Genomic DNA, 21,961 nt, shown 5'->3' on the forward strand with positions numbered 1-21,961 from the left:
TCGCCTCCCGAAGTAACCCTCGCCTTCTGAGACAAATTTTTGGAGTAAATACACCTCGCCTTCCGAAAATCTCGCATACAGGGACAATCGCATTCCGAGGTACCACTGTACTTTTGTCCCGTTCCGCAAACTGTCTCGTGCGTTGTTTTACCTCCGGCCTACTCCTGCACCTCCTGAGCCGTTCTGGTCTTTGGACCGGGTGCTCTCGTTTCTGTTCTCCTCGGTTTGTTTTGGCCCTTTCCATTCAGGATTGCTTTTAAGGCACTTTTCGTGTTGGCATTGGCTTCTGGGGGTTGGGTCGGGGAGCTTCATGCTCTCCTCCGGCGCAGGGGTTTCTGCTCTTTCGGTCCTGGTGGTAGTTTTATTCGGTTGCAGCCCTCTCCTTTTCTGGCAAAGAATGAGACGGCTGCGTTTCAGACAGAGGGGGCCTTGGATTGTTGATGCTTGGTTGGTCAGGCCGGGGGTGCATCATGTGTTGTGTCCGGTTGCGGCTCTCCGCCATTATTTGCGCGCCACGGCTTCAGTGGCCGGGGTTTCACTTTGGGTTGACCTGGTTTCCCTTCTTCCCTGTTCCCGGGCTCGGGTCTCTCAGGTTGTCCACAGGGTTATTAAGTTTAGCCAGTCTGCAAGTCCCAGTGCCCACGACGTGTGTAAATTTGCTGCTTTGGCTGCCGTCTTTGGCAACATGTCTTGGGTTGACATTCGGGCACGGGGTTTTTGACAGTCGAACAGGGTCCTGGCAGCTCATTACCTGGTGAATGTCCCTGGGCCTGGTCGGGCCTGCGTTGCATTGGGTCGGCAGTTGCAGCCAGTTGTCTCGACTTCATGTTGAGGAGTGAGGACGGACCGCCTCCCGGGTAAGTCCCTGTTTTTCTTTATCTTTGGGTAGTTAGCTCCGGAACACCAGCGATTAATGTAATGAAATGCCATTTTCTGGGCGAGTCCCGGATCGGCTCCCCAGCATCCCTCCCACTCCCCACCCCCCCCAGGCGGCAGTGTTTTTTGCGTTTTTTGACATCCAGCCTAAGAACTGTAGGTTGGGTTGCCGTTGGTTGGCCGTTGGTTGGGTTGGGTCATTGGGTCGCCGGCACGAGGGTCTGGGGCCCCCCTTCCCCTCCCGGGGAGGAGGGGGGAGGGGTTGTGCAGACAACGGCGCGGCAACATGATGACATGCTCATTTGCTTATTTTCGTTTGGGGAGTTCTGTCCACTCGTTCGATTTTTGGTAGCATTAGTTTCACCAGAATAGGGGTTTGTTTTGGGGCGCCTACCTTTCTGGGTGCCTGTCCTGGTCGATGGCAGACATAGAATGCCCGCAACCACAGGGGGGTTTCTATAGGCCACTGCTCCGCATGCCTCTCTGAGGGGTCCAGGTTCTGGCTCGTGGTCCTCGGTAGGCAAGAACTCCATGCACATTGACTGATGCCAGAAAGTTAAACATATCCATTCAGCCTGGATAGCTCCGGGACTCGCCCAGAAAATTGTGTTTCATTACATTCAATACTTTTTTTTTTTTTTACATTTCAATATTTTATTAACATTATACTATAAAAATATTATTTTATATTTATTGCTATTATTAATGCTTTTCTTTTGTGTGTTTTAGTTATTAGAGGAAGGTGTGCCAGTGGAAAAGATTTTGGTGGTGGGCCATGGAGCAGCCCTTAAGCAGCTATACATTCATTTTCATAAGACTCTGGGCTGCAATACTCCTGGGGATTTTGATGAAATCAACAAAATCTCTCCAAATACTGGAATTTCGGAGTATATAATAAGGTAAAAATTAGAATAAGTGTACATTGATTTGTCACTGTTGTATGAACTTTACTATGGGGAATAAAAGATTTGAATACTCCATCTGTACCATAGTTCCTTTAGTGTCTTTTGTGAACTTTTAAGTAGTCTTCTTATGTTATTGTCACTAATAATCAGAAATGAGTAAAGGTTTCTGCACACTAAAGTTGTGCATCATCTATCTAAACTACATGTCACCAACTAAATTTCCCTTGGTGTTTTTGCTAAGTTGATGTACACAAGTTTTTAAGTGAAAAACATTGTACAGTAATTAGTGTCACTAACATTTGCATGGAAATAAACAGCACATGCTCTATATATATATGTGTGTGTGTGTGTGTGTGTATCGCTAAGAATTCTAAAGGACCCGACTAGGATTCGAACCCATGACATCCAGGATCAAAGCCAAATGAACACAGTACTGTGACCACCGCACCTTGATCGTCTATAAGGATTGGTCAGTCTTGGTGCTTATTTGCTAAGCTCCACGACTGACCAAACCCCGATGTCTCTCATGGTTCAATTTGGGTACAGTTTTTTATCAAATTCTGGCACATGCATGGCCCGTGCTGAGTCTACAAATGCAATAAAGTCTACAGAAACATGCAAGCCATAGATCACTGAGAACTCTAAATGACCCGACTAGGATTCAAATTCATGACGTCCACGGTCATCCCCAAACATACACAGTACCGTGGCTAAGGACTGACCAATCCTTATAGACGATCAATGGTGTGGTGGTCACAGTACTGTGCGCATTTGGGGTCGATCCTGTACGTCATGGGTTCAAATCCTGGTCGGGTCATTTAGAGTTCTTAAGTCATCTATGGCTTACTTTTCCTTGCAGCCTTTGTCACATTTGTAGACTCAGAGCAGCCTGTGCACGTGCAAGAATTTGATGAAAAACTGTATCTGAATGGAACCTTAGTGTCGGGACACCACGAGCAAAGCTCTCATTCTATAACTACACTTAGGTAATTACAGGTTGAAACTCAATACAATACTCCAATGGGCCAGGTGAACATTAGAACGATTTTTTTCAGTCAGGGTAGTTAACAAATGGAATGCACTAGGTAGTGATGTGGTGGAGGCAGACTCCATACATAGTTTCAAATGTAGATATGAGAACCCAATAGGCTCAGGAACCTGTACACCAATTAACAGTTGAGAGGCAGAACCAAAGAGCCAAAACTCAACCCCTGCAAGCACAACTAGGTGAGTACACACATTATTATTATTTTCACAAAACATCATTAATTTTGTGGATGAAGCAGATATATATGAAATAGGAAGCAAGGCAAACCTAGTTTCTATAAAAAATAATTGTAGGACTTGCATATACAGTATTTATTAATGCATCCTATTTTACTTTTTACCAATGTTAGTATTAAATTATATTCACCTGAGGGCCATAATCTTTGTCTAGCATCCATGACAGGGACAGGAAGCCAGCAGCTTGTTAAAGGTCCCTCTATTTTTTTTCTCTGAGAATTTCCAAGAATTTTAAATTGCAGTAATATCTTGGGATTTACAGATTTAGTGGGTAGGCAGTTCCATGGGTTTATAAAACTATGGGTTAAAAAGTTTTTCTGTCCTACATTGGCTTATTTAGCTTAAAGAAATTGACCCTTGTATGTTACATTTGACCTTTTAAAGAAGTGGTCTGGATTAATATCTTACAACTTGTTCAGTATTTTAAAAGTGTGTGTGTGAGATAAGCCGTGTCATGCGTGGTTTGCAGTGTTAGTCCTGTGACCTTCATGCTTTCCTGGTATGAGAGTCAATTTAGTTCAGGGAGGATTGTCACTCAGCATATACAGTTAAATACCAGAGATAATACAGTTAAATAACCACTTTCTTTTCCTCAAAGTTAAAGATTTTTTAGTGATATGTATTACTGAGGCTTTTCCATATTTATATTTTATTAGCAAATTTGAATAGTAACCCTTTGGCAGTGCCATAACATTTTCAGTAAAGCACTTCAAAATAATTCTGTTATAAAAATAATTGTATGAATTCTTTTTTTTGTTTTTTTTGGGGGGGAAGGGAGAAATGATAGGTTACAATATAAAAAACACTATAAACACACATTATATGAAATAGTAAATAAGGTAAATAGCCTTTAGAAATTTATCCTTACTCTATCACAGCATTTTGGTAAATAGTGTACATTATACAGACATAGCCCGATTTGCATGGAGGATACGTTCCTGTAAAAACAGCACAAATCAAACTTGAAGGTACAGTACGTGGATGAAAATAAGGATACATTCCAGAGATCTTCAAAAGTCTATACAATATTTTGCATGACTTTTCTTCTATAAAATAGAGCGTACTTGTTTCTTGATTAATACAGTACTGAATGCTGCTCCCACTTTCCTGTCACAGAGTCGGCTCATAATGAAGTCTAAAGCTTAGGATATATAATAATGAATAAACATAACCCACAAATATTTAGTATAAAAGAAAAATGTAGGATGAGAGTTAGCCCGACCCACTGCCAAGAACAAGGGAGGCCCAAGGATTAGCTCAGATTATCCATACTAATTCATTACCAAACTGCATAACTTTGAAACTCACTTAATGCACTTTGAAACTTGCTGTAAAAATCCTTACATGTATAACTCTGAATTCATGTACAATAATCAAATACTGTACCATACAAATTGCAGCAGCTTGTACCATTTTTATTCACCTTCACAAATTGGAACTGATCACGCTAACGTTAGACCTCACATAAATGTTATGTTTTCTTACATCATGACTATATAAAATATTAGCAAGGGAGCTTAATTTAAAATACCAATGTTTCTTAATATAATTTTTGGGTTAATTGTTAGATATTTTTCTTTCAGCCAAACAATGCAATACGGCACAAATTTTTCGAATTAACAATTCGTTTATAATTAATTTTTCTTTTCATTTTTCATACAATATCTCCATATTATATACAATATGAAGAATGTTTTGCCATTGATGTTGTTTTGGTGCAGATTTATCTATTGTTTGTTACTAGAAAACTAACAAAAATTATAGCTGACCATTATAATACAGTAATATAATTATATGTAAATTATGATGTAAAAAACTTTGAAATTATCTTTTGCAGATTTAGTCCAAAGAAATATAATCTACAGTGTGTACGACTCCATGATGGAGGCCATCTGCAGGATCCTTAATAGAAGTACTGTATAGTTATTCGAGAGACCACAGGTTTAATTTTAAGTTTCGTCTTTTAACAGTATTAAATAATTTAGATTTTACTTGGCACATCAATTTGGTAAAGAGTTTCTCTTAAGACTATTATACAGTATATTATATTTAAAATAAATAACAGGGAATTATGGACAGTATATGAATACTGGATTGGTATAGTTTTTATATATATATTATTATTAATATATATATATATATATATATATATATATATATATATATATAATAATAATATATAAATATATATATATATATATATAAATAATACTCAATGCTGTAATTTTATGTACTGAATAATTAAGGTTTATGTCTATTTTTAGTGAGATTTTATCACATGCTTGATTATTTTCCTTTTAATTTATTCAATTACAGTTTGCTACATATTGTTGGTTTTAAACAACATAACTATGATAATGTGTTGAAAGTGACTGTACATAATGTATTATAAAACTTACTAAGAGGTTGTCAAAACAGCTGTCTCGATATCTAAACTTGAGACATCCCTAAATTGGTTTACTAGGTTTTAACCGTTAACAAAGTTTTAGTTGCATACAGATAGATGCAAGCAAGTTTTCATAGAGACAGGAATCAAATTATAAAAGAATTATCAGGTTCTTAATCAATACAAAACAAATAATATTTAACTAAAGTGACTAGAAAGAATAAATGACTTTTGTCTTAGTACAGTACTGCTTCATATTGACCAGCTTAATGTAACACTGTCAAGGTAGGGGAAGCCTGTTAGGGTGACGACACCTTCCCCAGGGTGCAACCCACATAAGATGCACAACTCCTGGATACCTTATTATTGCAGGGTAAACACACACATCAGGTGTAAGAAAACCTGCCCTAATATCTCGCCCTGTGTAAGAATAAAATACAGAACCATTTGACTTTGAGCCAACTGCACTGGCCAGTGATATATTTACCTTAGGGCCACTAACAGTAGTAGCCTCGATGAGGACAGGAAGCTGGCAACTTGTCGGAGGTCCCCCTCCCCCATTTGCCTTGATCTTTTCCATATGGTACAATATCTTTGCTGTATCCACAATGATTGTTGACCAATGAAGGTGAATATGTTATTGTGTGTGTTATTATCAATTTAATTTATTATACTGTAACCCTGTCACAGTATTGTATGACTTATTTATAAATAGTCTTATTACCACAGTATATATGAGTGAATTAAAATAATATAGATACTGAGCATATATTTTGAATCTTAGCAGCCCTTCTGTGTGTATTCTGTTCTCATTCATTGCAGTTTTACCCATCAACAAAATGGTGGTTGGATTGTTTTCTGTACCTTACAGAATAAAAAGACAGTACTATATGGAATGTTTAATGCTTATTTGACCTATTTATTTTTGGTATGGATCATCTCTACACATTTCAAGGAACAGCTTAAAATTTGACTCATCACTGTATATTTAAAGTGAAAGATAGATGACAAACAAATTCATGTGGAGCTTGGCAAGCTCATTAGTTAAGGAGCAATTAGAAAGGTTGTAGGGAAGTGTGGCACATGTACCACTGAACCTGAGGCATTGTAACAATCACTTTAAACATGGAAGTAACCAAGGCAGCTGAATTAATAACCTGTGGCATCTCTCTCTGTACCATTGGCTCGGCTCACATCACTACTTGTGGACACCAGAGGAAGTAATTATTTGAAAATTAATGATGTAGATCATATGATACAATGTGATGAGCAACTGAGCAGTGCCAGAGTTAAAATGTCACCAAAAACTATGGCCTTCAAAATATAAAATTTATATATTTGAGTAAGCCTATACAATACGTCCTTCCAATACAGTATTGTAAGGACATACTGTATTTAATCATATTTAAAGTATATTTTAGGGTAATCCTAAAAAATGCCTCATAATAATTATTTGGGATTAAATCTATGGCTAATGATGTAGTATAATGGGTATTTATTTAGATATAAAATTGAAAGACATTATTCAAATGCTCTTATGATAAGAGATCGAAAGAAACTTTAAATAGTTATCATTTTAAGTTACCGATTAATGTTTTATCATAACCCTCTGGCATAATGTAACTTACAAATATTACTGTACCTTACATAGTACATCATTTGGGTAATTACACCATGACCTGATCATACTGAAATATCACACACACACACATGTCCAGATCCATATTGCAATACCTGAAAGGCTAATACAATATTGTATTTCAACCTGTACTCTTGTTAATAGTAATCAGGCACAGGAGCGCACACAATCCTACAGAAATCTTGGTAGCGAACAACACCATTTGGAGATATGTTGGCCTCACGAAAGATCTGCTCCACTGAAAAAAAAAAGACCTCTACTTATCTAATTATTCATATATTATCTATACCTACTGGCTTAACATGTTTACACTTCTAGCTTTGATAAGGCACAAATCTAAAATTCCAGGTGTTAAAATGATCTAATAAGTGCAGGTGGAGAGGAAAAGGTAAGAGAGATGTGTATGGAGCATGATGTATGGCAAACAAGCCATACATGGTACAAGAATACCGAGGGGGTAAACCAACATTTACAGAAGCATGCAGGACTTGTACCAAGGTCCAAGATGTCCCACACCCAGGTACCTCAAAATATATTTGCTCTTTTACATTATTATGAATTTGTATCATTTAGTGGGCAAAATTAAATTAACTGTTGTCTTATGATTTAGGCATATGTTGAAAATGATTGATGGACAGCTTATTAAATATATCTGAGAGTATAACAGGTTAAAGTAATGCCTGCTTATGAAAGAGTAAGTGGAGGATTACTTATAAAAAAAAAGATCTGATGATGGTATAAGGGGTACAGAAAATAGATTCACGAGAGGAATGAAGCTTCAGGAATGTAAAGTACCAAGACTTAGAATAGGTCCTCTTATGTAGCAGACTAATTTTCTTATTGATAACTAAAGCTAAATGGGGCACCCCCAAGCAAGTCAGTTACTTTATAAATCTTAATGCAGTACTGTAGTATACAGTATACTGTATTTATGGATGAAGGGCAGAAGATGCCAATGTGTGTACTCACCTAATTGTGCTTGCGGGGATTGAGCTTTGTCTCTTTGGGCCCGCCTCTCAACTGTCAATCAACTGGTGTACAGATTCCTGAGCCTACTGGGCTCTATCATATCTACATTTGAAACTGTGGAGTCAGCCTCCACCACATCACTGCCTAGTGCATTCCATTTAAAACTACTGACACTGAAAAATTCTTTCTAAAGTCTCAGTGGCTCATCTGGGTACTAAGTTTCCACCTGTGTCTCCTTGTTCGTGTCCCACCCTTGCTGAAAAGTTTGTCTTTGTCCACCCTGTCAATTCCCGAGAATTTTGTAGGTGGTTATCATGTCTCCCCTTACTCTTCTGTTTTCCAGGGACGTGAGATTCAGCTCCTTTAGCCTTTCTTCGTAGCTCATACCTCTCAGTTCCGGGACGAGCCTGGTGGCATACCGCTGAATCTTCTCTATCTTTGTCTTGTGTTTAACTAGGTATGAACCCCAGGCCGGAGCTGCATATTCCAGGATTGGTCTGACACAAGTGGTATACAGGGTCCTGAATGATTCCTTACACAAGTTTCTAAAGGCAGTTCTTATGTTGGCCAGTCTAGCATATGCCGCTGATGATATCCTTTTGATGTGGGCCTCTGGGGACAGGTTCGGTGTGATATCAACCCCCAGATCTTTCTCTCTATTTGACTCTTGCAGGATTTCACCTCCCAGATGGAACCTTGTGTTTAGCCTCCTGCTCTCTTCACCTAATTTCATTACCTTACACTTTTCTGAGTTGAACTTTAGCAGCCATTTTCTAGACCATTCCTCCAGTTTGTCCAGGTCATCCTGTAGTCTCTGTCTATCTTCATCCGTCTTGATTCTTCTCATAATTTTTGCACCATCAGCAAACATTGAGAGGAACGAGTCTATACCCTCCAGAAGATCGTTTACATATATTAGAAACTGGATGGTCAAAGCCCTGTGGGACTCCGCTGGTGACATCTTGCCACTCTGATGTCTCCCCCCCTCACCATTACTCGCTGTTTCCTATTGCTTAAGTACTCCCTTATCCACTGGAGCAATTCCCTTTTACTCCTGCCTGTTGCTCCAACTTTTTAAACAGCCTTTTATGGGGTATTGTGTCAAAAGCTTTCTGGCAGTCCAGGAAAATGCAGTTGGCCCACCCTTCTCTTTCCTGCCTAATTTTTGTTGCCTGGTCATAGAATTCTATTAAACCTGAGGCACGATTTACCATCTCTAAACCCATGTTGGTGGTGCGTTACAAAGTTATTTCACTCCAGATGCTCTACGAGCCTTTTCCTCAAGATCTTCTCCATCGCCTTGCATGGTATTCAAGTTAGGGAAACTGGCCTGTAGTTCAGTGCCTCTTGCCTGTAACTCGTCTTGTATATTGGGACTACGTTAGCTGTCTTCCAACTTTCTGGTAGGTCTCCTGTTTCCAGTGATCTGTTATACACCATAGAGAGTGGCACACTTAGTGCTTCTGCACCTTCCTTTAGTATCCATGGTGAGATTCTGTCAGGCCCAACAGCCTTTGTCACATCCAGCTCCAGCAGACACCTTTTGACCTCATCACTGGTGAGGTCAAATTCCTCCAAGGTTGCTTGGTTTGCCTCCTCCTCATTTAGTGCCTGGGCTTCTCCTTGTTCTATTGTGAAGACCTCCTAGAATCTCTTATTGAGTTCTTCACACACCACCTTGTCATTCTCTTGTATCTGTTCTCCCCTTTTTTCAATTTCATCACTTGTTCCTTCACTGCTGTTTTCCTCCTGATGTGGCTCTGGAGCCGCTTTGCTGGGTCTTGGCTTTACTCGCTATGTCATTTTCATACTGTCTCTCCTTCCCTCCTCACTCTGAGGTACTCATTTCTGGCCCTCTGGTATCTCTCCCTGCTCTCCGGTGTTCTGTTATTTCTGTAGTATCTCCATGTTCTTTTACTCAGTTGCTTCGCTACCTTGCATTCCTGGTTGAACCATGGGTTTTTCTGTTGTTTTTCGTTTTTCTCCTTTTGGACCGGGATAAACCTGTCTGCAGCTTCCTGGCACTTCTAGGTGACAAAATCCATCATGACCTGCACATTCTTGTCTCTAAGTTCTGTTTCCCAAGGTATTCCCTTTAGGAAGTTCCTCATCTCATCATATTTTCCTCTTTGGTAATTTAGTCTTTTTCCCTCCGTTCCCATTCTTGGATAGGTTATCCCTACCTCCACTAAGTACTCAAAAGTCAGTACACTGTGGTCACTCATTCCTTTGGGGGCTTCAACTTTGACTTCCCTAATTTCTGACTCATTCAGGGAGAATATCAAGTCGAGTCTAGCTGGTTCATCATTGCCTCTCACTCTTGTGGGTTCCCTGACATGCTGGCTCAGAAAGTTCCTTGTTGCCACTTCCAAGAGTTTAGCTCTCCATGTGTCTGCACCACCATGTGGGTCCCCATTCTCCCAGTCTATCTTTCCATGGTTGAAGTTGCTCATGATTAAGAGTCTTGATCCATTCCTGCAGGTAACTGAAGCTGCTCTCTCTATTATATTATTAGTTGCCACGTTGTTCCTATCAAACTCCTGTCTGGATCTTCTGTCATTTAGGGGAGGGTTGTAAATGACTGCCACTATTATCTTAGGTCCACCCATTGTTAAAGTTCCTGTTATGTAATCTCTGAACCCGTCACAGCCTGGAATTTCCATCATCAAAACTCCAGTCCTTCCTTATCAGCAGGGCCACTCCTCCACCTCCTCTCCCTTCCCTCTCTTTCCTTACTATATAGTAGTCCTTTGGAAACACAGCATCTGTGTGTGTGTGTGTGTGTGTAATTACACAAGTGTAGTTACAAGATGAGAGCTACGCTTGTGGTGTCCCGTCTTACCAAGTACTCTGTCATATAATCATAATCATAATGCTTTGAAACTACCGTCGGTTTTGGCCTCCACCACCTTCTCATTTAAATTGTTTCAACCATCTACCACTCTGTTTGCAAAAGAAAACTTTGATATTTTTTTGGCAGCATTGTTTCCTTAGTTTGAATCTGTGACCTCTTGTTCTTGAAGTTGCTGGTTTCAAGTATTCCTCTTTGGCAATTTGGTTGAGTCCTGTTGTTATTTTGTAAGTGGTGACGTGATCATATCTCCTCTTTCTTCTAGCTTTGGCATATTTAACACCTCTAGTCTCTCTTCATAACTCTCGTTTTTCAGTTCCGGAAGCTGTTTTGTAGCATGCCTTTGCGCACCTTTTCCAGTTTATTGATGTGCTTCTTGAGATATAGGCACCATACAATTGCTTGTGTGTGTATTGAAGGCAACATTAATCATACAGTTTTTGCTGGGTGAAGAGTGCCAGGCATGATCACATGTGATCTTCACTACACATGCCCTCGTTTGAAATAATGGCTTTTTTTTAATTGCCATTGATTTCAATTTTTTTTTCTAAATTATTATATAGAATTTCTTGTTAGTTCTTAATAAATATTTACTTTAACAGTGATGACAATTATTAACTGTAAAGATGAAATCAATTTTGTTGTAAAATACTATTCCTGTATAATGTTGTCAATTCATGCACCTCAAGATTTAAAATTCGACAGCAGCCTTACCATCCTATTACAGTAATATACCATTGTACCTTGTTTTCCTTATGCTTAGTTTTTTTTTTTGTACATTATGGCCAAGTGTCTAATGTATTTTAAGTACTGTATATAGAAAAGATTCTATAAGAGACCACCACCTGAAACTTAAGGGCAAACATGCAAAAATTGTAGACAGATCCACCAAATCACCTGCATTGTACACAATGAAACTAAATGAAGATATAAGGATTAGATCTCTTTAACTGCAAAATAGTATCCTATATGATAGTGTTGGAAACACTAATTTTAAAGTTATTAAACACGTGTGTTGTCCCATCAGTTAGTAAAGAAGTAATATTCATTAACCAAAAATGATATCAATGCAGTTATCTTGCCTTCTTTGTGACTGAGGCATTCACCCCACTGTAGTAGGATGTGCCGTAGATCTCGTGCTGGTATGGCTCCAGTTTTCTTCGGGTCGTGACCTCTAAAGGCGGCTAAGATTTCTTCAGGTATCTTCTCTACCTGGCTGTGTTTGTGCATCACATCGAGGAAGTCGGGAAAACTCATCTTCCCACCTGTAACAGCAGTATTTAACCATACTATAGGCTTCTGTATTGTCAACATGGGTGTTTACTGACTTAATACTATACTCAACATTGACTGAATGGTATACTCAAGCAGTATGTGTAGCAGTACACAGCACTGAAATTTGAAATTCTTTATATAGAAAGGACAAGATAAAACTTAAGTGTTAAACTGAGATTTAACAACAATATTAATGTGCAAAATAAATAAATATATATATATATATATATATATATATATATATATATATATATATATATATATATATATATATATATATATATATATATATGTCGTACCTAGTAGCCAGAACGCACTTCTCAGCCTACTATGCAAGGCCCGATTTGCCTAATAAGCCAAGTTTTCCTGAATTATTATATTTTCTCAATTTTTCTTCTTATGAAATGATAAAGCTACCCATTTAATTATGTATGAGGTCAATTTTTTTTTATTGGAGTTAAAATTAACCTAGATATATGACCGAACCTATCCAACCCTACCTAACCTAACCTAACCTATCTTTATACGTTAGGTTAGGTTAGGTAGCCGAAAAAGTTAGGTTAGGTTAGGTTAGGTTAGGTAGGTTAGGTTGTCGAAAAACAATTAATTCATGAAAACTTGGCTTATTAGGCAAATCGGGCCTTGCATAGTAGGCTGAGAAGTGCGTTCTGGCTACTAGGTACGACATATATATATATATATATATGTCGTACCTAGTAGCCAGAACGAACTTTTCAGCCTACTATGCAAGGCCCGATTTGCCAAATAAGCAAAGTTTTCCTGAATTAATATATTTTCTCTAATTTTTTTCTTATGAAATGATAAAGCTACCCATTTCATTATGTATGAGGTCAATTTTTTTTTATTGGAGTTAAAATTAACATAGATATATGACCGAACCTAACCAACCCTACCTAACCTAACCTAATCTATCTTTATAGGTTAGGTTAGGTTAGGTAGCGGAAAACGTTAGGTTAGGTTAGGTTAGGTTAGGTAGGTTAGGTAGTCGAAAAACCATTATTTCATGAAAACTTGACTTATTAGGCAAATCGGGCCTTGCATAGTAGGCCGAGAAGTGCGTTCTGGCTAATAGGTACGACATATATATATATATATATATATATATATATATATATATATATATATATATGTCGTACCTAGTAGCCAGAACTCACTTCTCAGCCTACTATGCAAGGCCCGATTTGCCTAATAAGCCAAGTTTTCATGAATTAATGTTTTTTCGTCTACCTAACCTACCTAACCTAACCTAGCTTTTTTTGGCTACCTAACCTAACCTTACCTATATATATAGGTTAGGTTAGGTTAGGTAGGGTTGGTTAGGTTCGGTCATATATCTACGTTAATTTTAACTCCAATAAAAAAAAATTGACCTCATACATAGTGAAAAGGGTAGCTTTATCATTTCATAAGAAACAAATTATAGTAAATATATTAATTCAGGAAAACTTGGCTTATTAGGCAAATCGGGCCTTGAATAGTAGGCTGAGAAGTGAGTTCTGGCTACTAGGTACGACATATATATATATATATATATATATATATATATATATATATATATATATATATATATATATATATATATATATATATATATATGTCGTACCTAATAGCCAGAACGCACTTCTCAGCCTACTATGTAAGGCCCAATTTGCCTAATAAGCCAAGTTGTCATGAATTAATTGTTTTTCGACAACCTAACCTACCTAACCTAACCTAACTTTTTCGGCTACCTAACTTAACATAACCTACAAAGATAGGTTAGGTTAGGTTAGGTAGGGTTGGTTAGGTTCGGTCATATATCTACGTTAATTTCAACTCCAATAAAAAAAAATTGACCTCATATAGAATGAAATGGGTAGCTTTATCATTTCATAAGAAAAAAATTAGAGAAAATATATTACTTCAAGAAAACTTGGCTTATTAGGCAAATCGGGCCATGCATAGTAGGCTGAGAAGTGCGTTCTGGCTACTAGGTACGACATATATATATATATATATGTATATATATATGTATATATATATGTATATATATATGTATATATATATGTATATATGTATATATATATATGTGTATATATATATGTCGTACCTAGTAGCCAGAACTCACTTCTCAGCCTACTATGCAAGGCCCGATTTGCCTAATAATCAAAGTTTTCATGAATTAATTGCTTTTCGACTACCTAACCTACCTAACCTAACTTTTTCGGCTACCTAACCTAACCTATAAAGATAGGTTAGGTTAGGTAGGGTTGGTTAAATTTGGTCATATATCTACGTTACTTTTAACTCCAATAAAAAAAAATTAACCTCATACGTAATGAAATGGGTAGCTTTATCATTTCATAAGAAAAAAATTAGAGAAAATATATTAATTCAGGAAAACTTGGCTTATTAGGCAAATCGGGCCTTGCATAGTAGGCTGAGAAGTGCGTTCTGGCTATTAGGTACGACATACATATATATATATATATATATATATATATATATATATATATATATATATATATATATATATATATATATATATATATATATATATATATATATATGTATGTATGTTGTTTATTTAACTGCTTGATTCTGAATATAGAATTACTGTATTGTATTTTAATTGTGGACAAGTATGATCAGCCTTTTGGGTATATCTATAACTCATGAATGTAATATTAAGCATTATTATGAATGATTCACTGTACAAAAACTGAAAAGAGAGTAATTTGTATGGTATTAACACATGCAGGTGTATGTAACTTCTAAAGTTAATATAATGAGGACAGTAATTTATTATTATAGAAATTAACAAAAATAAATGAAATTTGAACTGCATAGAAATACTGTATAAGATATATATATATATACAATGTGATATAAAAATTTTGACATTTAAGAAATAATCATCAAGTCTATCTGACTTTTACAGTTGTTGATACAGTACACCAAAAATCACCTAGGAGTCACCATATCTAATGGCCTCGACAGGGACAGGAAATTGGTGGCTTGGTAAAGGTCCCTCCATTATTACTTAGTATTTTTTCTAGTTGTATTTTAAACACGAGTACCAGCTTGTCATTTACCACTTCGGCTGGTAGGCAAGTCTATTACCCTATAGTTAAAAGCATCTCTTGTAGCCTGTCTTGCAATGTGGCTTGTTGAATGTGAAATTGTTGCCTCAGAGTTACAGTGGATCTTTTAAAAGAAGTGAACTGGATTAACTTCCTCTCATTTGTTCAGTATTTTGAGGGTCTCGTCGAGATCAGCCTTGAAGTGTCCAGCTTTTAATGTTATTAATCCAGAGGCCCTCAACCTTTTCCGAGTTGACCTACCTCTAGGATGATTTCTTAATAGCTCTGTACTTAACCTTTCCAAAATAGCTATCTTTCTGAAGGCGAGGTCTTCATGTTTAATGGAGTAGGCCAGATGGGAGTGCACTTATTTTGTACAAACACACTTTGGAACTGTTCATTTAGCGTTTCACACATTTTTTTAATTTTCAGTAATCTTGTTCCCCATTCTCAATCTCTGTGTTTTATTCTTTACATGCAGCTTGTTTTTAATGCATTTATAGAAAAGGCCTGGATCTGTTTTACATTTGCCTGCTATACCTTTTCCCAAGTACCTTTCTGCCTCTCTCCTCACTGCTGTGTTATTGTTTCTTTCTTGCTTGTAGTGCTGGTATGTTTGTGGGTTAGGCCTCTTTCTATATTGAACCCATTTTCCTGTCTTTTCTTTCTAGCTCTCTTACAATTTCTGTTGAACAAATCCTGTTTTCTGGTCCTGCATCTCCGTTTTGATGTGATTGTTTGTGTGCCTTCATAGTATATTTTGCAAAATTTGGCATACATCTCATTTACTTCCTTTCCCTTAGCAACAAGTCTGTCCAATTAAACTCATTAAAGAATTTTCTAAGTTCCCCATAGTGTCCTCTCTCGAAATCGTGTTTATCAACTGTTACAATGTCCCCTTTCTCTTCTAGATTATATCGCAAAGCATACTTAATTTCCAACAGGACATGATCACTCATTCCCAAGGGAGGTAGGTACTGGATATCAAATACTGGATCACTTTTTCTTTTATGGTGAATATTAGATCCAGTATTGACTGAACATCCCCTACCCTCATTCATGTGGTCTGCTTGACGTGCTGATACATGAATGTGTCTAGAATGAAGCTTACAAATTTGCCTGTCCAAATGTCTTCCGTTCTTCCTTCGTAGGCTTTCAAGGCTATTGCTTTCAAGTTGATGTCATGTAATTACCTGAGTGTAGTTACAGTATGAGAGCTACACTCGTGGTGTCCCGTCTTCCCAGCACTCTTTGTCATATAACGCTTTGAAATTACTGACTGTTTTGGCCTCCACCACCTTCTCACCTAACTTGTTCCAACCGTCTACCACTCTGTTTACAAAAGTGAATTTTCTTATATTTCTTGAGCAGCTTTGTTTAATTAGTTTAAATCTATGACCTCTTGTTCTCAAAGTTCCAGGTCTCAGGAAGTCTTCCCTATCCTTTTTATAGATTCCTGTTACTATCTTGTACGTAGTGATCATATCGCCTCTTTCTTCTAGTTTTGGCATATTTAATGCCTTAACCTCTCCTCATAGCTCTTGCTCTTCAGTTCTGGGAGCCACTTAGTGGCATGTCTTTGCACCTTTTCCAGTTTGTTGATGTGCTTCTTAAGATATGGGCACCATACAACCGCTGTATATTCTTGTTTTGGCCTAACAAAAGTCGTGAACAATTTCTATAGTATTTCGCCATCCATGTATTTAAATTCAGTAATTCTGAAGTTAGAAAGCGTAGCATAGGCTCCTCGCACAACGTTCTTTATGTGGTTCTCAGGCTTTTCTATCTAGAACCACCCCCTAGATCTCTTTCTTTATCAGAAGTCTTTAAAGATTTTCCACATAATTTATAGGTTGTGTGGGGTCTGTGTTCTATTCCACATTCCATAACATGGCATTTATGCACATTAAATTCCATTTGCCAAGTTGTGCTCCATATACCTATTTTGTCCAGGTCTTCTTGAAGGGCATTACAGTCATCTAAGTTTCTTATCCTTCCTATTATGAGTGAGTGTGTGTCATGGTATATATAATGCCTGCCTGGGTTTGATTCTTGGGCAGGATGAGATACTTAGACATGTTTCTTTACATCCTGATATCTTTGTTCACATAGCAGGATAAAAAGTACAGTACTCTGATAATTAGGCAACGGTTGTGGATTGTCTTGCGAGAAAGGTCAGTTGTTGGCCTATGGGGGGGGGGGGGGGGAGGAGGCCTCAATAGGCATAACAGGCATCTTGTTCCCAACAATGCAAAATCAAGCCAAAGTTTGCTTTCATTTGGCAGACGGTTCCATATTTTGGGCCCTTTTATTTACATTGAGATACTTTGAACTCTAGCTGCTTCCTACACTCACAAATATTGGAGAATATTTTTGTGCTCAATCCAGATTTTGCTAGTGCAGGCAAATAGCAAAATAGAATATGAAGTGGCTCGCATTTCATATTCTCTCCTTATTCTGTGTATGACTAACCATCCTGTGAGATGGGGGATATTAAATGAGCTTATAGCTAGTTTCTCACCTACACTTAGGTAAGAAACTATTCTATATTCTTCATAGAAAATAGGGTAGAAGCACATTGCTATGTATACTTAAGTTTGTTAATAAAAATAAGTTTTTACACAGATTGAGCTGTACACGACCATCAAAGAAATACTTATTTTGTGTGCAGTTCCCACGGGTTATGTTAAAACTTCCCAGAAAGTCTTGGTTCTGGGTCAGCATTACAGTTTACGGTCCTGAATGTGGAGCAAGTAAACAAAAGAAAGATTTTACTAAGAGTGTTCTTAGCAATGAAAACTTAGAAAATGGTTAGAACAAAATTACATTATAGAGAAAAAGAAATATAGAAAATAAAGAGAAAGTGATGTATCACTTGTAAAATGAAATTCATGATAGAGGAAGTCAATCTTACCTTTGTCCTTGAAATACTTTTTAAGCTCAGAAATGGTTGGACTCATGCCCAGGGAACGCATGATTACAGTTAGCTGATCCAGGGTGCGAATCTGTCCATTGCGAGCATACAAGGAGAAACACTCCCTGAATTCTGCAAGCAAAGATATCAATCATATGCTCAAGTATTACATTGGTGCAAGGAGCAATGAATCTTTGTGTTTATTATTATTGGGAATTTTGTAAACATTATTACTGGAATAGATCATATCAAGTTGTTTTTTATTTACATGTGAAAGCTTTTCAAAACCTTCACTGTACTGTATGTGAATACTGGACATTATTTACCATAGGTAAATAACCATTTTTGTGCTCACTCATTTACTCATAACTTCTACTTTGGGGTAGGCTTACATTTTTAAATATGAAATAAAGTAATTAGTGGTAACCTTAATAAAAATGAACCGTTATTTAATAATTGCAAATACTGTATGTTGACTAACAAATTAAAATATAAGAAACACACCTGCTCCTGAAGTATGCCAATGGTTGACTAGTGATATCTCTACTGTTCAATTAAGACTTCACAAAACATTATATAAAAAATAATAATGATTTTAGAAGGCCTAACCTAACACTATCTTATGTCCGTAAGCTTACGGCTTTTTAATTCATTTAAAATATCTCTTTAATATATGGTATATTCCATGTCAACAAATATGACAAGAAAAATTGTTTTAAATAAAAGGCATTTAACAAAGGGAGTTTCTGATACTAATTCACTTTATGGAAGATATGACAGTTTTAACATTATTATTCCCATTATTATATGTGATACAAAAATTACTTGTTACCTAAATTACTTAAATTTACACGAAGGCCACTAACACACTTGTGGCCTTGATGAGGAAATACAGCAGCCTACTTAATTTTTTGTCATAAGAACTAAATAATGACTAAAGAATAAATTCAACATCTTTATTTCATGCCGTGTCTTCATTTTATTACTGTATTTATTTATTTATATTGTATATATAAAAGAATGTACAGTACATCTAGTTGTGAGAGTACATAACATTGGTGTTTGAGCATTACATTCTTGCAAAGCCACTAACACCTATAGTATTTTGGGCAGGTCCTTAAGGTAACTGAAAAATGTAATACTGCATAGATACACTGTTAATATACATACATTACAAGCTGACAATATAGTAGATTATACTGGTGAAGTTGCATGTCTTAAGTACTAAAAGTGAGGGGAGTGGGCAACACAAGATACAGTGAGAGTTTGGAGCACAAGGTAGGAAACTATGAGGAGGAAATTCAGTACTTGTTTATTTTACTTTTGAATAAATCTTAAAGAAAAATCCATCTTAAAGTATAAGATGGATTTTTTTTAATTAAGGAGAAAGGTCCATCCACTGGGTCCTTTTATTTGCATGAAGTGTTTGAATAAATTGTCTGACTCTAGGAATATTTTAATATTTTATATTATGGAATATTCTGACTACTGTATTTATTTCTGGTGTGGTGTTCATGGGTTCTATTACATCTATCAAGTAAAGAGTTTCAGATCAGGATTAGCATTTAGAAATAAGGTTTTGTATGTGTAGATAGCACAAGAGAATGTGTGGAGTGAGTTTATGTTTAGCATGTTTAGGGATTAAAACATAGGGGCTGCGTGTTGTCTGAAGACAGAGTTTGTTATAGTTCTGATACCAGATTTTTGCTGGGTGATGATAGGCTTGAGGTAATTTGCAGTGGTTGAACCCCATCCACAGATACCATACCACAGATTGAGATAGAGTAGCAAGTAGTATAGTGTAAGAAGAGCACTGTGGGGAACATAACTGATTTTTGGGAGTATACCGACAGTTTTTGAGACTTTTTGGTTGTGTTGTATGTGGGTGGTGAAGGTTAGTCTCTTGTCTATGTATCAGCCAAGGAACTTTCCCTCATTTTTAATGATACTGTTGACATTGTCTATCTGAACATGAATCTGGTTTGGTGATTTGCTTCCAAATAAAATGCAGAAGGTATTTTCTATGTTTAGTGCGAATTTGTTGGTTGACATCCATGAGTGGACTTTTTTAATTCATTATTTACAATATTATTTAGTGTGTTTGGGTCTGAATGGATGAAGGTAGTATCATCAGCAAATAATACAAATTTAAGAAGGTTTGAGACATTTGTAGTCATTGATGCATATAAGAAGTAGGAGAGGTCCTAAGATGCTGCCCTGTGGCACTCCCACCGTTAATACCAAGAGTGGGGGAGATTATGTCATTGAAGGTTATATACTGGTGTCTGTAATATAGATATGATGGAATATAGTTCAGAGCAAGGTCTCTGACTCTGATAAAGTTTACGTAGGCGGTAGCTATAGTTTACAGCATAACTGGCCTTTCTCTACTCTAACTTTTCACCCTCGCCCATATGTTTGGGGCCATAATAAAGTAATAAAGCTCACCAAATTGAAACAAAAATGAATTTGTATATACAAATATCGAGATATGGCAGAGTTTACTTAAATATTATATGACAATAACTGGTGTAGGGCCCACTAGTGTAGGGCCCCACTGGTGCCACCCATGAGAACAACACTTCCTCTACGTCACAACTCCTCCTCCTGTTGAACTGTAACAACACTTACCGTCAATATCTTGCTCCTTGAAGTGTCGGGCCTGTAAACAACATAAATACCGTTAATAAATGGCCTTAAAGTGTTTATATAGAGCAACATAACAGTAAATTATCAAAGCTCAGCTGTGACCTACCATCCTCACAGGTAGATAACAACACGTGACGTCACCAGGTAGGTGTACGTGTCAGCCAATCAGAGCGAGCGCACCTGCTGCTCACCTTGTGATTGGCTGAAAGCGTGAAGCATGGCGCTTGTTTTGAAAATTAGTTCAGAATTCATAGGCAAAGAGTTTCAAATTCAAATTTTTCTTCCGGTAAAAGTAAATACATAGAAGATGAGTTATAAACAAAATGTTTGATTTATAGATAGAGCTAGTACATACAATACCTAAGCCACTAATACGCACAGCGTCTCAGACAAGATGTGTGTTATGAAAAATGGTGGGCTTGCTATGGGGGAACTGGTACTATTAAGGGGTAAGGGTAGCTAGAAAACAGTTATCAAATATGGGAGAGGTAAAAGGCCCGGCCCCCAAAATGAACTATCCACAGTAATAATAACTTGCTACTAGACTAAGTCAGTCTAAGGGTTGATCAATGCACTCCCACACAGGAAGAACGGATACTCTGTTCTAATTTACTTATTTATTAACCCCCTTAACAACCCCCATATACACTCACACCAATAATAACAATAATAATAATTACTTTACCACACTATCTTACGTTAAAAGCCTTGGTCCACATAGGCAGGATACAAGGTTTACACTAAGAACAAGCTAGGGTAAAGTACTACTGGATAAGCACTGAAGCTGGATGCAGCTTAGGGTAGTGAGACCACGTGGTACCCTAATACAAAACACAACACTTAGGGGTACCCAAAACACTGGCAAATACTACCCCCAGGTCTCACCAATCGTTACTACCAGAGTAGGCACACTTAAAACACCGTCCTTAACTTAATGGTACAGGAACTTGAGGTAAGGGAAATAAGTAAGAGGAGAAGGGAGGAGAGTAGGGGTGCAGCCACAGAGTAGGTCTAGTCCCCACGAATGCCAGCCAGAAGAAGATCGAGTCTCAGTCTCCTTCCCGCCCAGCTGGCTCGCTGCCGGCAGACTGCTCAGCTAATCGTACCGCGGCCCTATACCAAGTTTACTC

The 21,961-nt window shown here is 37.3% G+C and overlaps 2 protein-coding genes across 9 annotated transcripts in view; one reads left to right on the top strand and one right to left on the bottom strand.

Moving 5' to 3' along the window:
* LOC123761780 (fructose-2,6-bisphosphatase TIGAR) overlaps positions 1-6,342 on the top strand; it is a 74,699-nt gene extending 68,357 nt beyond the window's left edge. For all 8 annotated transcript variants that reach the window (XM_045747984.2, XM_069330522.1, XM_069330525.1 and 5 more), the window contains 2 exons: positions 1,606-1,775; positions 4,903-6,342. In XM_045747984.2, the coding sequence (XP_045603940.1) occupies positions 1,606-1,775; positions 4,903-4,972 (240 nt within the window). In that variant the 3' untranslated portion in view covers positions 4,973-6,342. The remainder of the gene's footprint in view (positions 1-1,605; positions 1,776-4,902) is intronic.
* Positions 6,338-21,053, bottom strand: LOC123761779 (calmodulin-like protein 4). Its single transcript, XM_045747980.2, has 5 exons — positions 20,938-21,053; positions 20,814-20,844; positions 18,183-18,314; positions 11,993-12,175; positions 6,338-7,328 (listed from the first exon to the last, which is right to left on the bottom strand). Exons 1-5 carry the CDS (start codon positions 20,938-20,940, stop codon positions 7,228-7,230), a joined length of 450 nt encoding a protein of 149 aa, XP_045603936.1. The 5' UTR covers positions 20,941-21,053; the 3' UTR covers positions 6,338-7,227.
* Positions 21,054-21,961: the final 908 nt, after the last annotated feature.

The sequence above is a fragment of the Procambarus clarkii genome, chromosome 24 (assembly GCF_040958095.1).
Source record: "Procambarus clarkii isolate CNS0578487 chromosome 24, FALCON_Pclarkii_2.0, whole genome shotgun sequence".
Classification (NCBI taxonomy): Eukaryota; Metazoa; Arthropoda; class Malacostraca; order Decapoda; family Cambaridae; genus Procambarus; species Procambarus clarkii.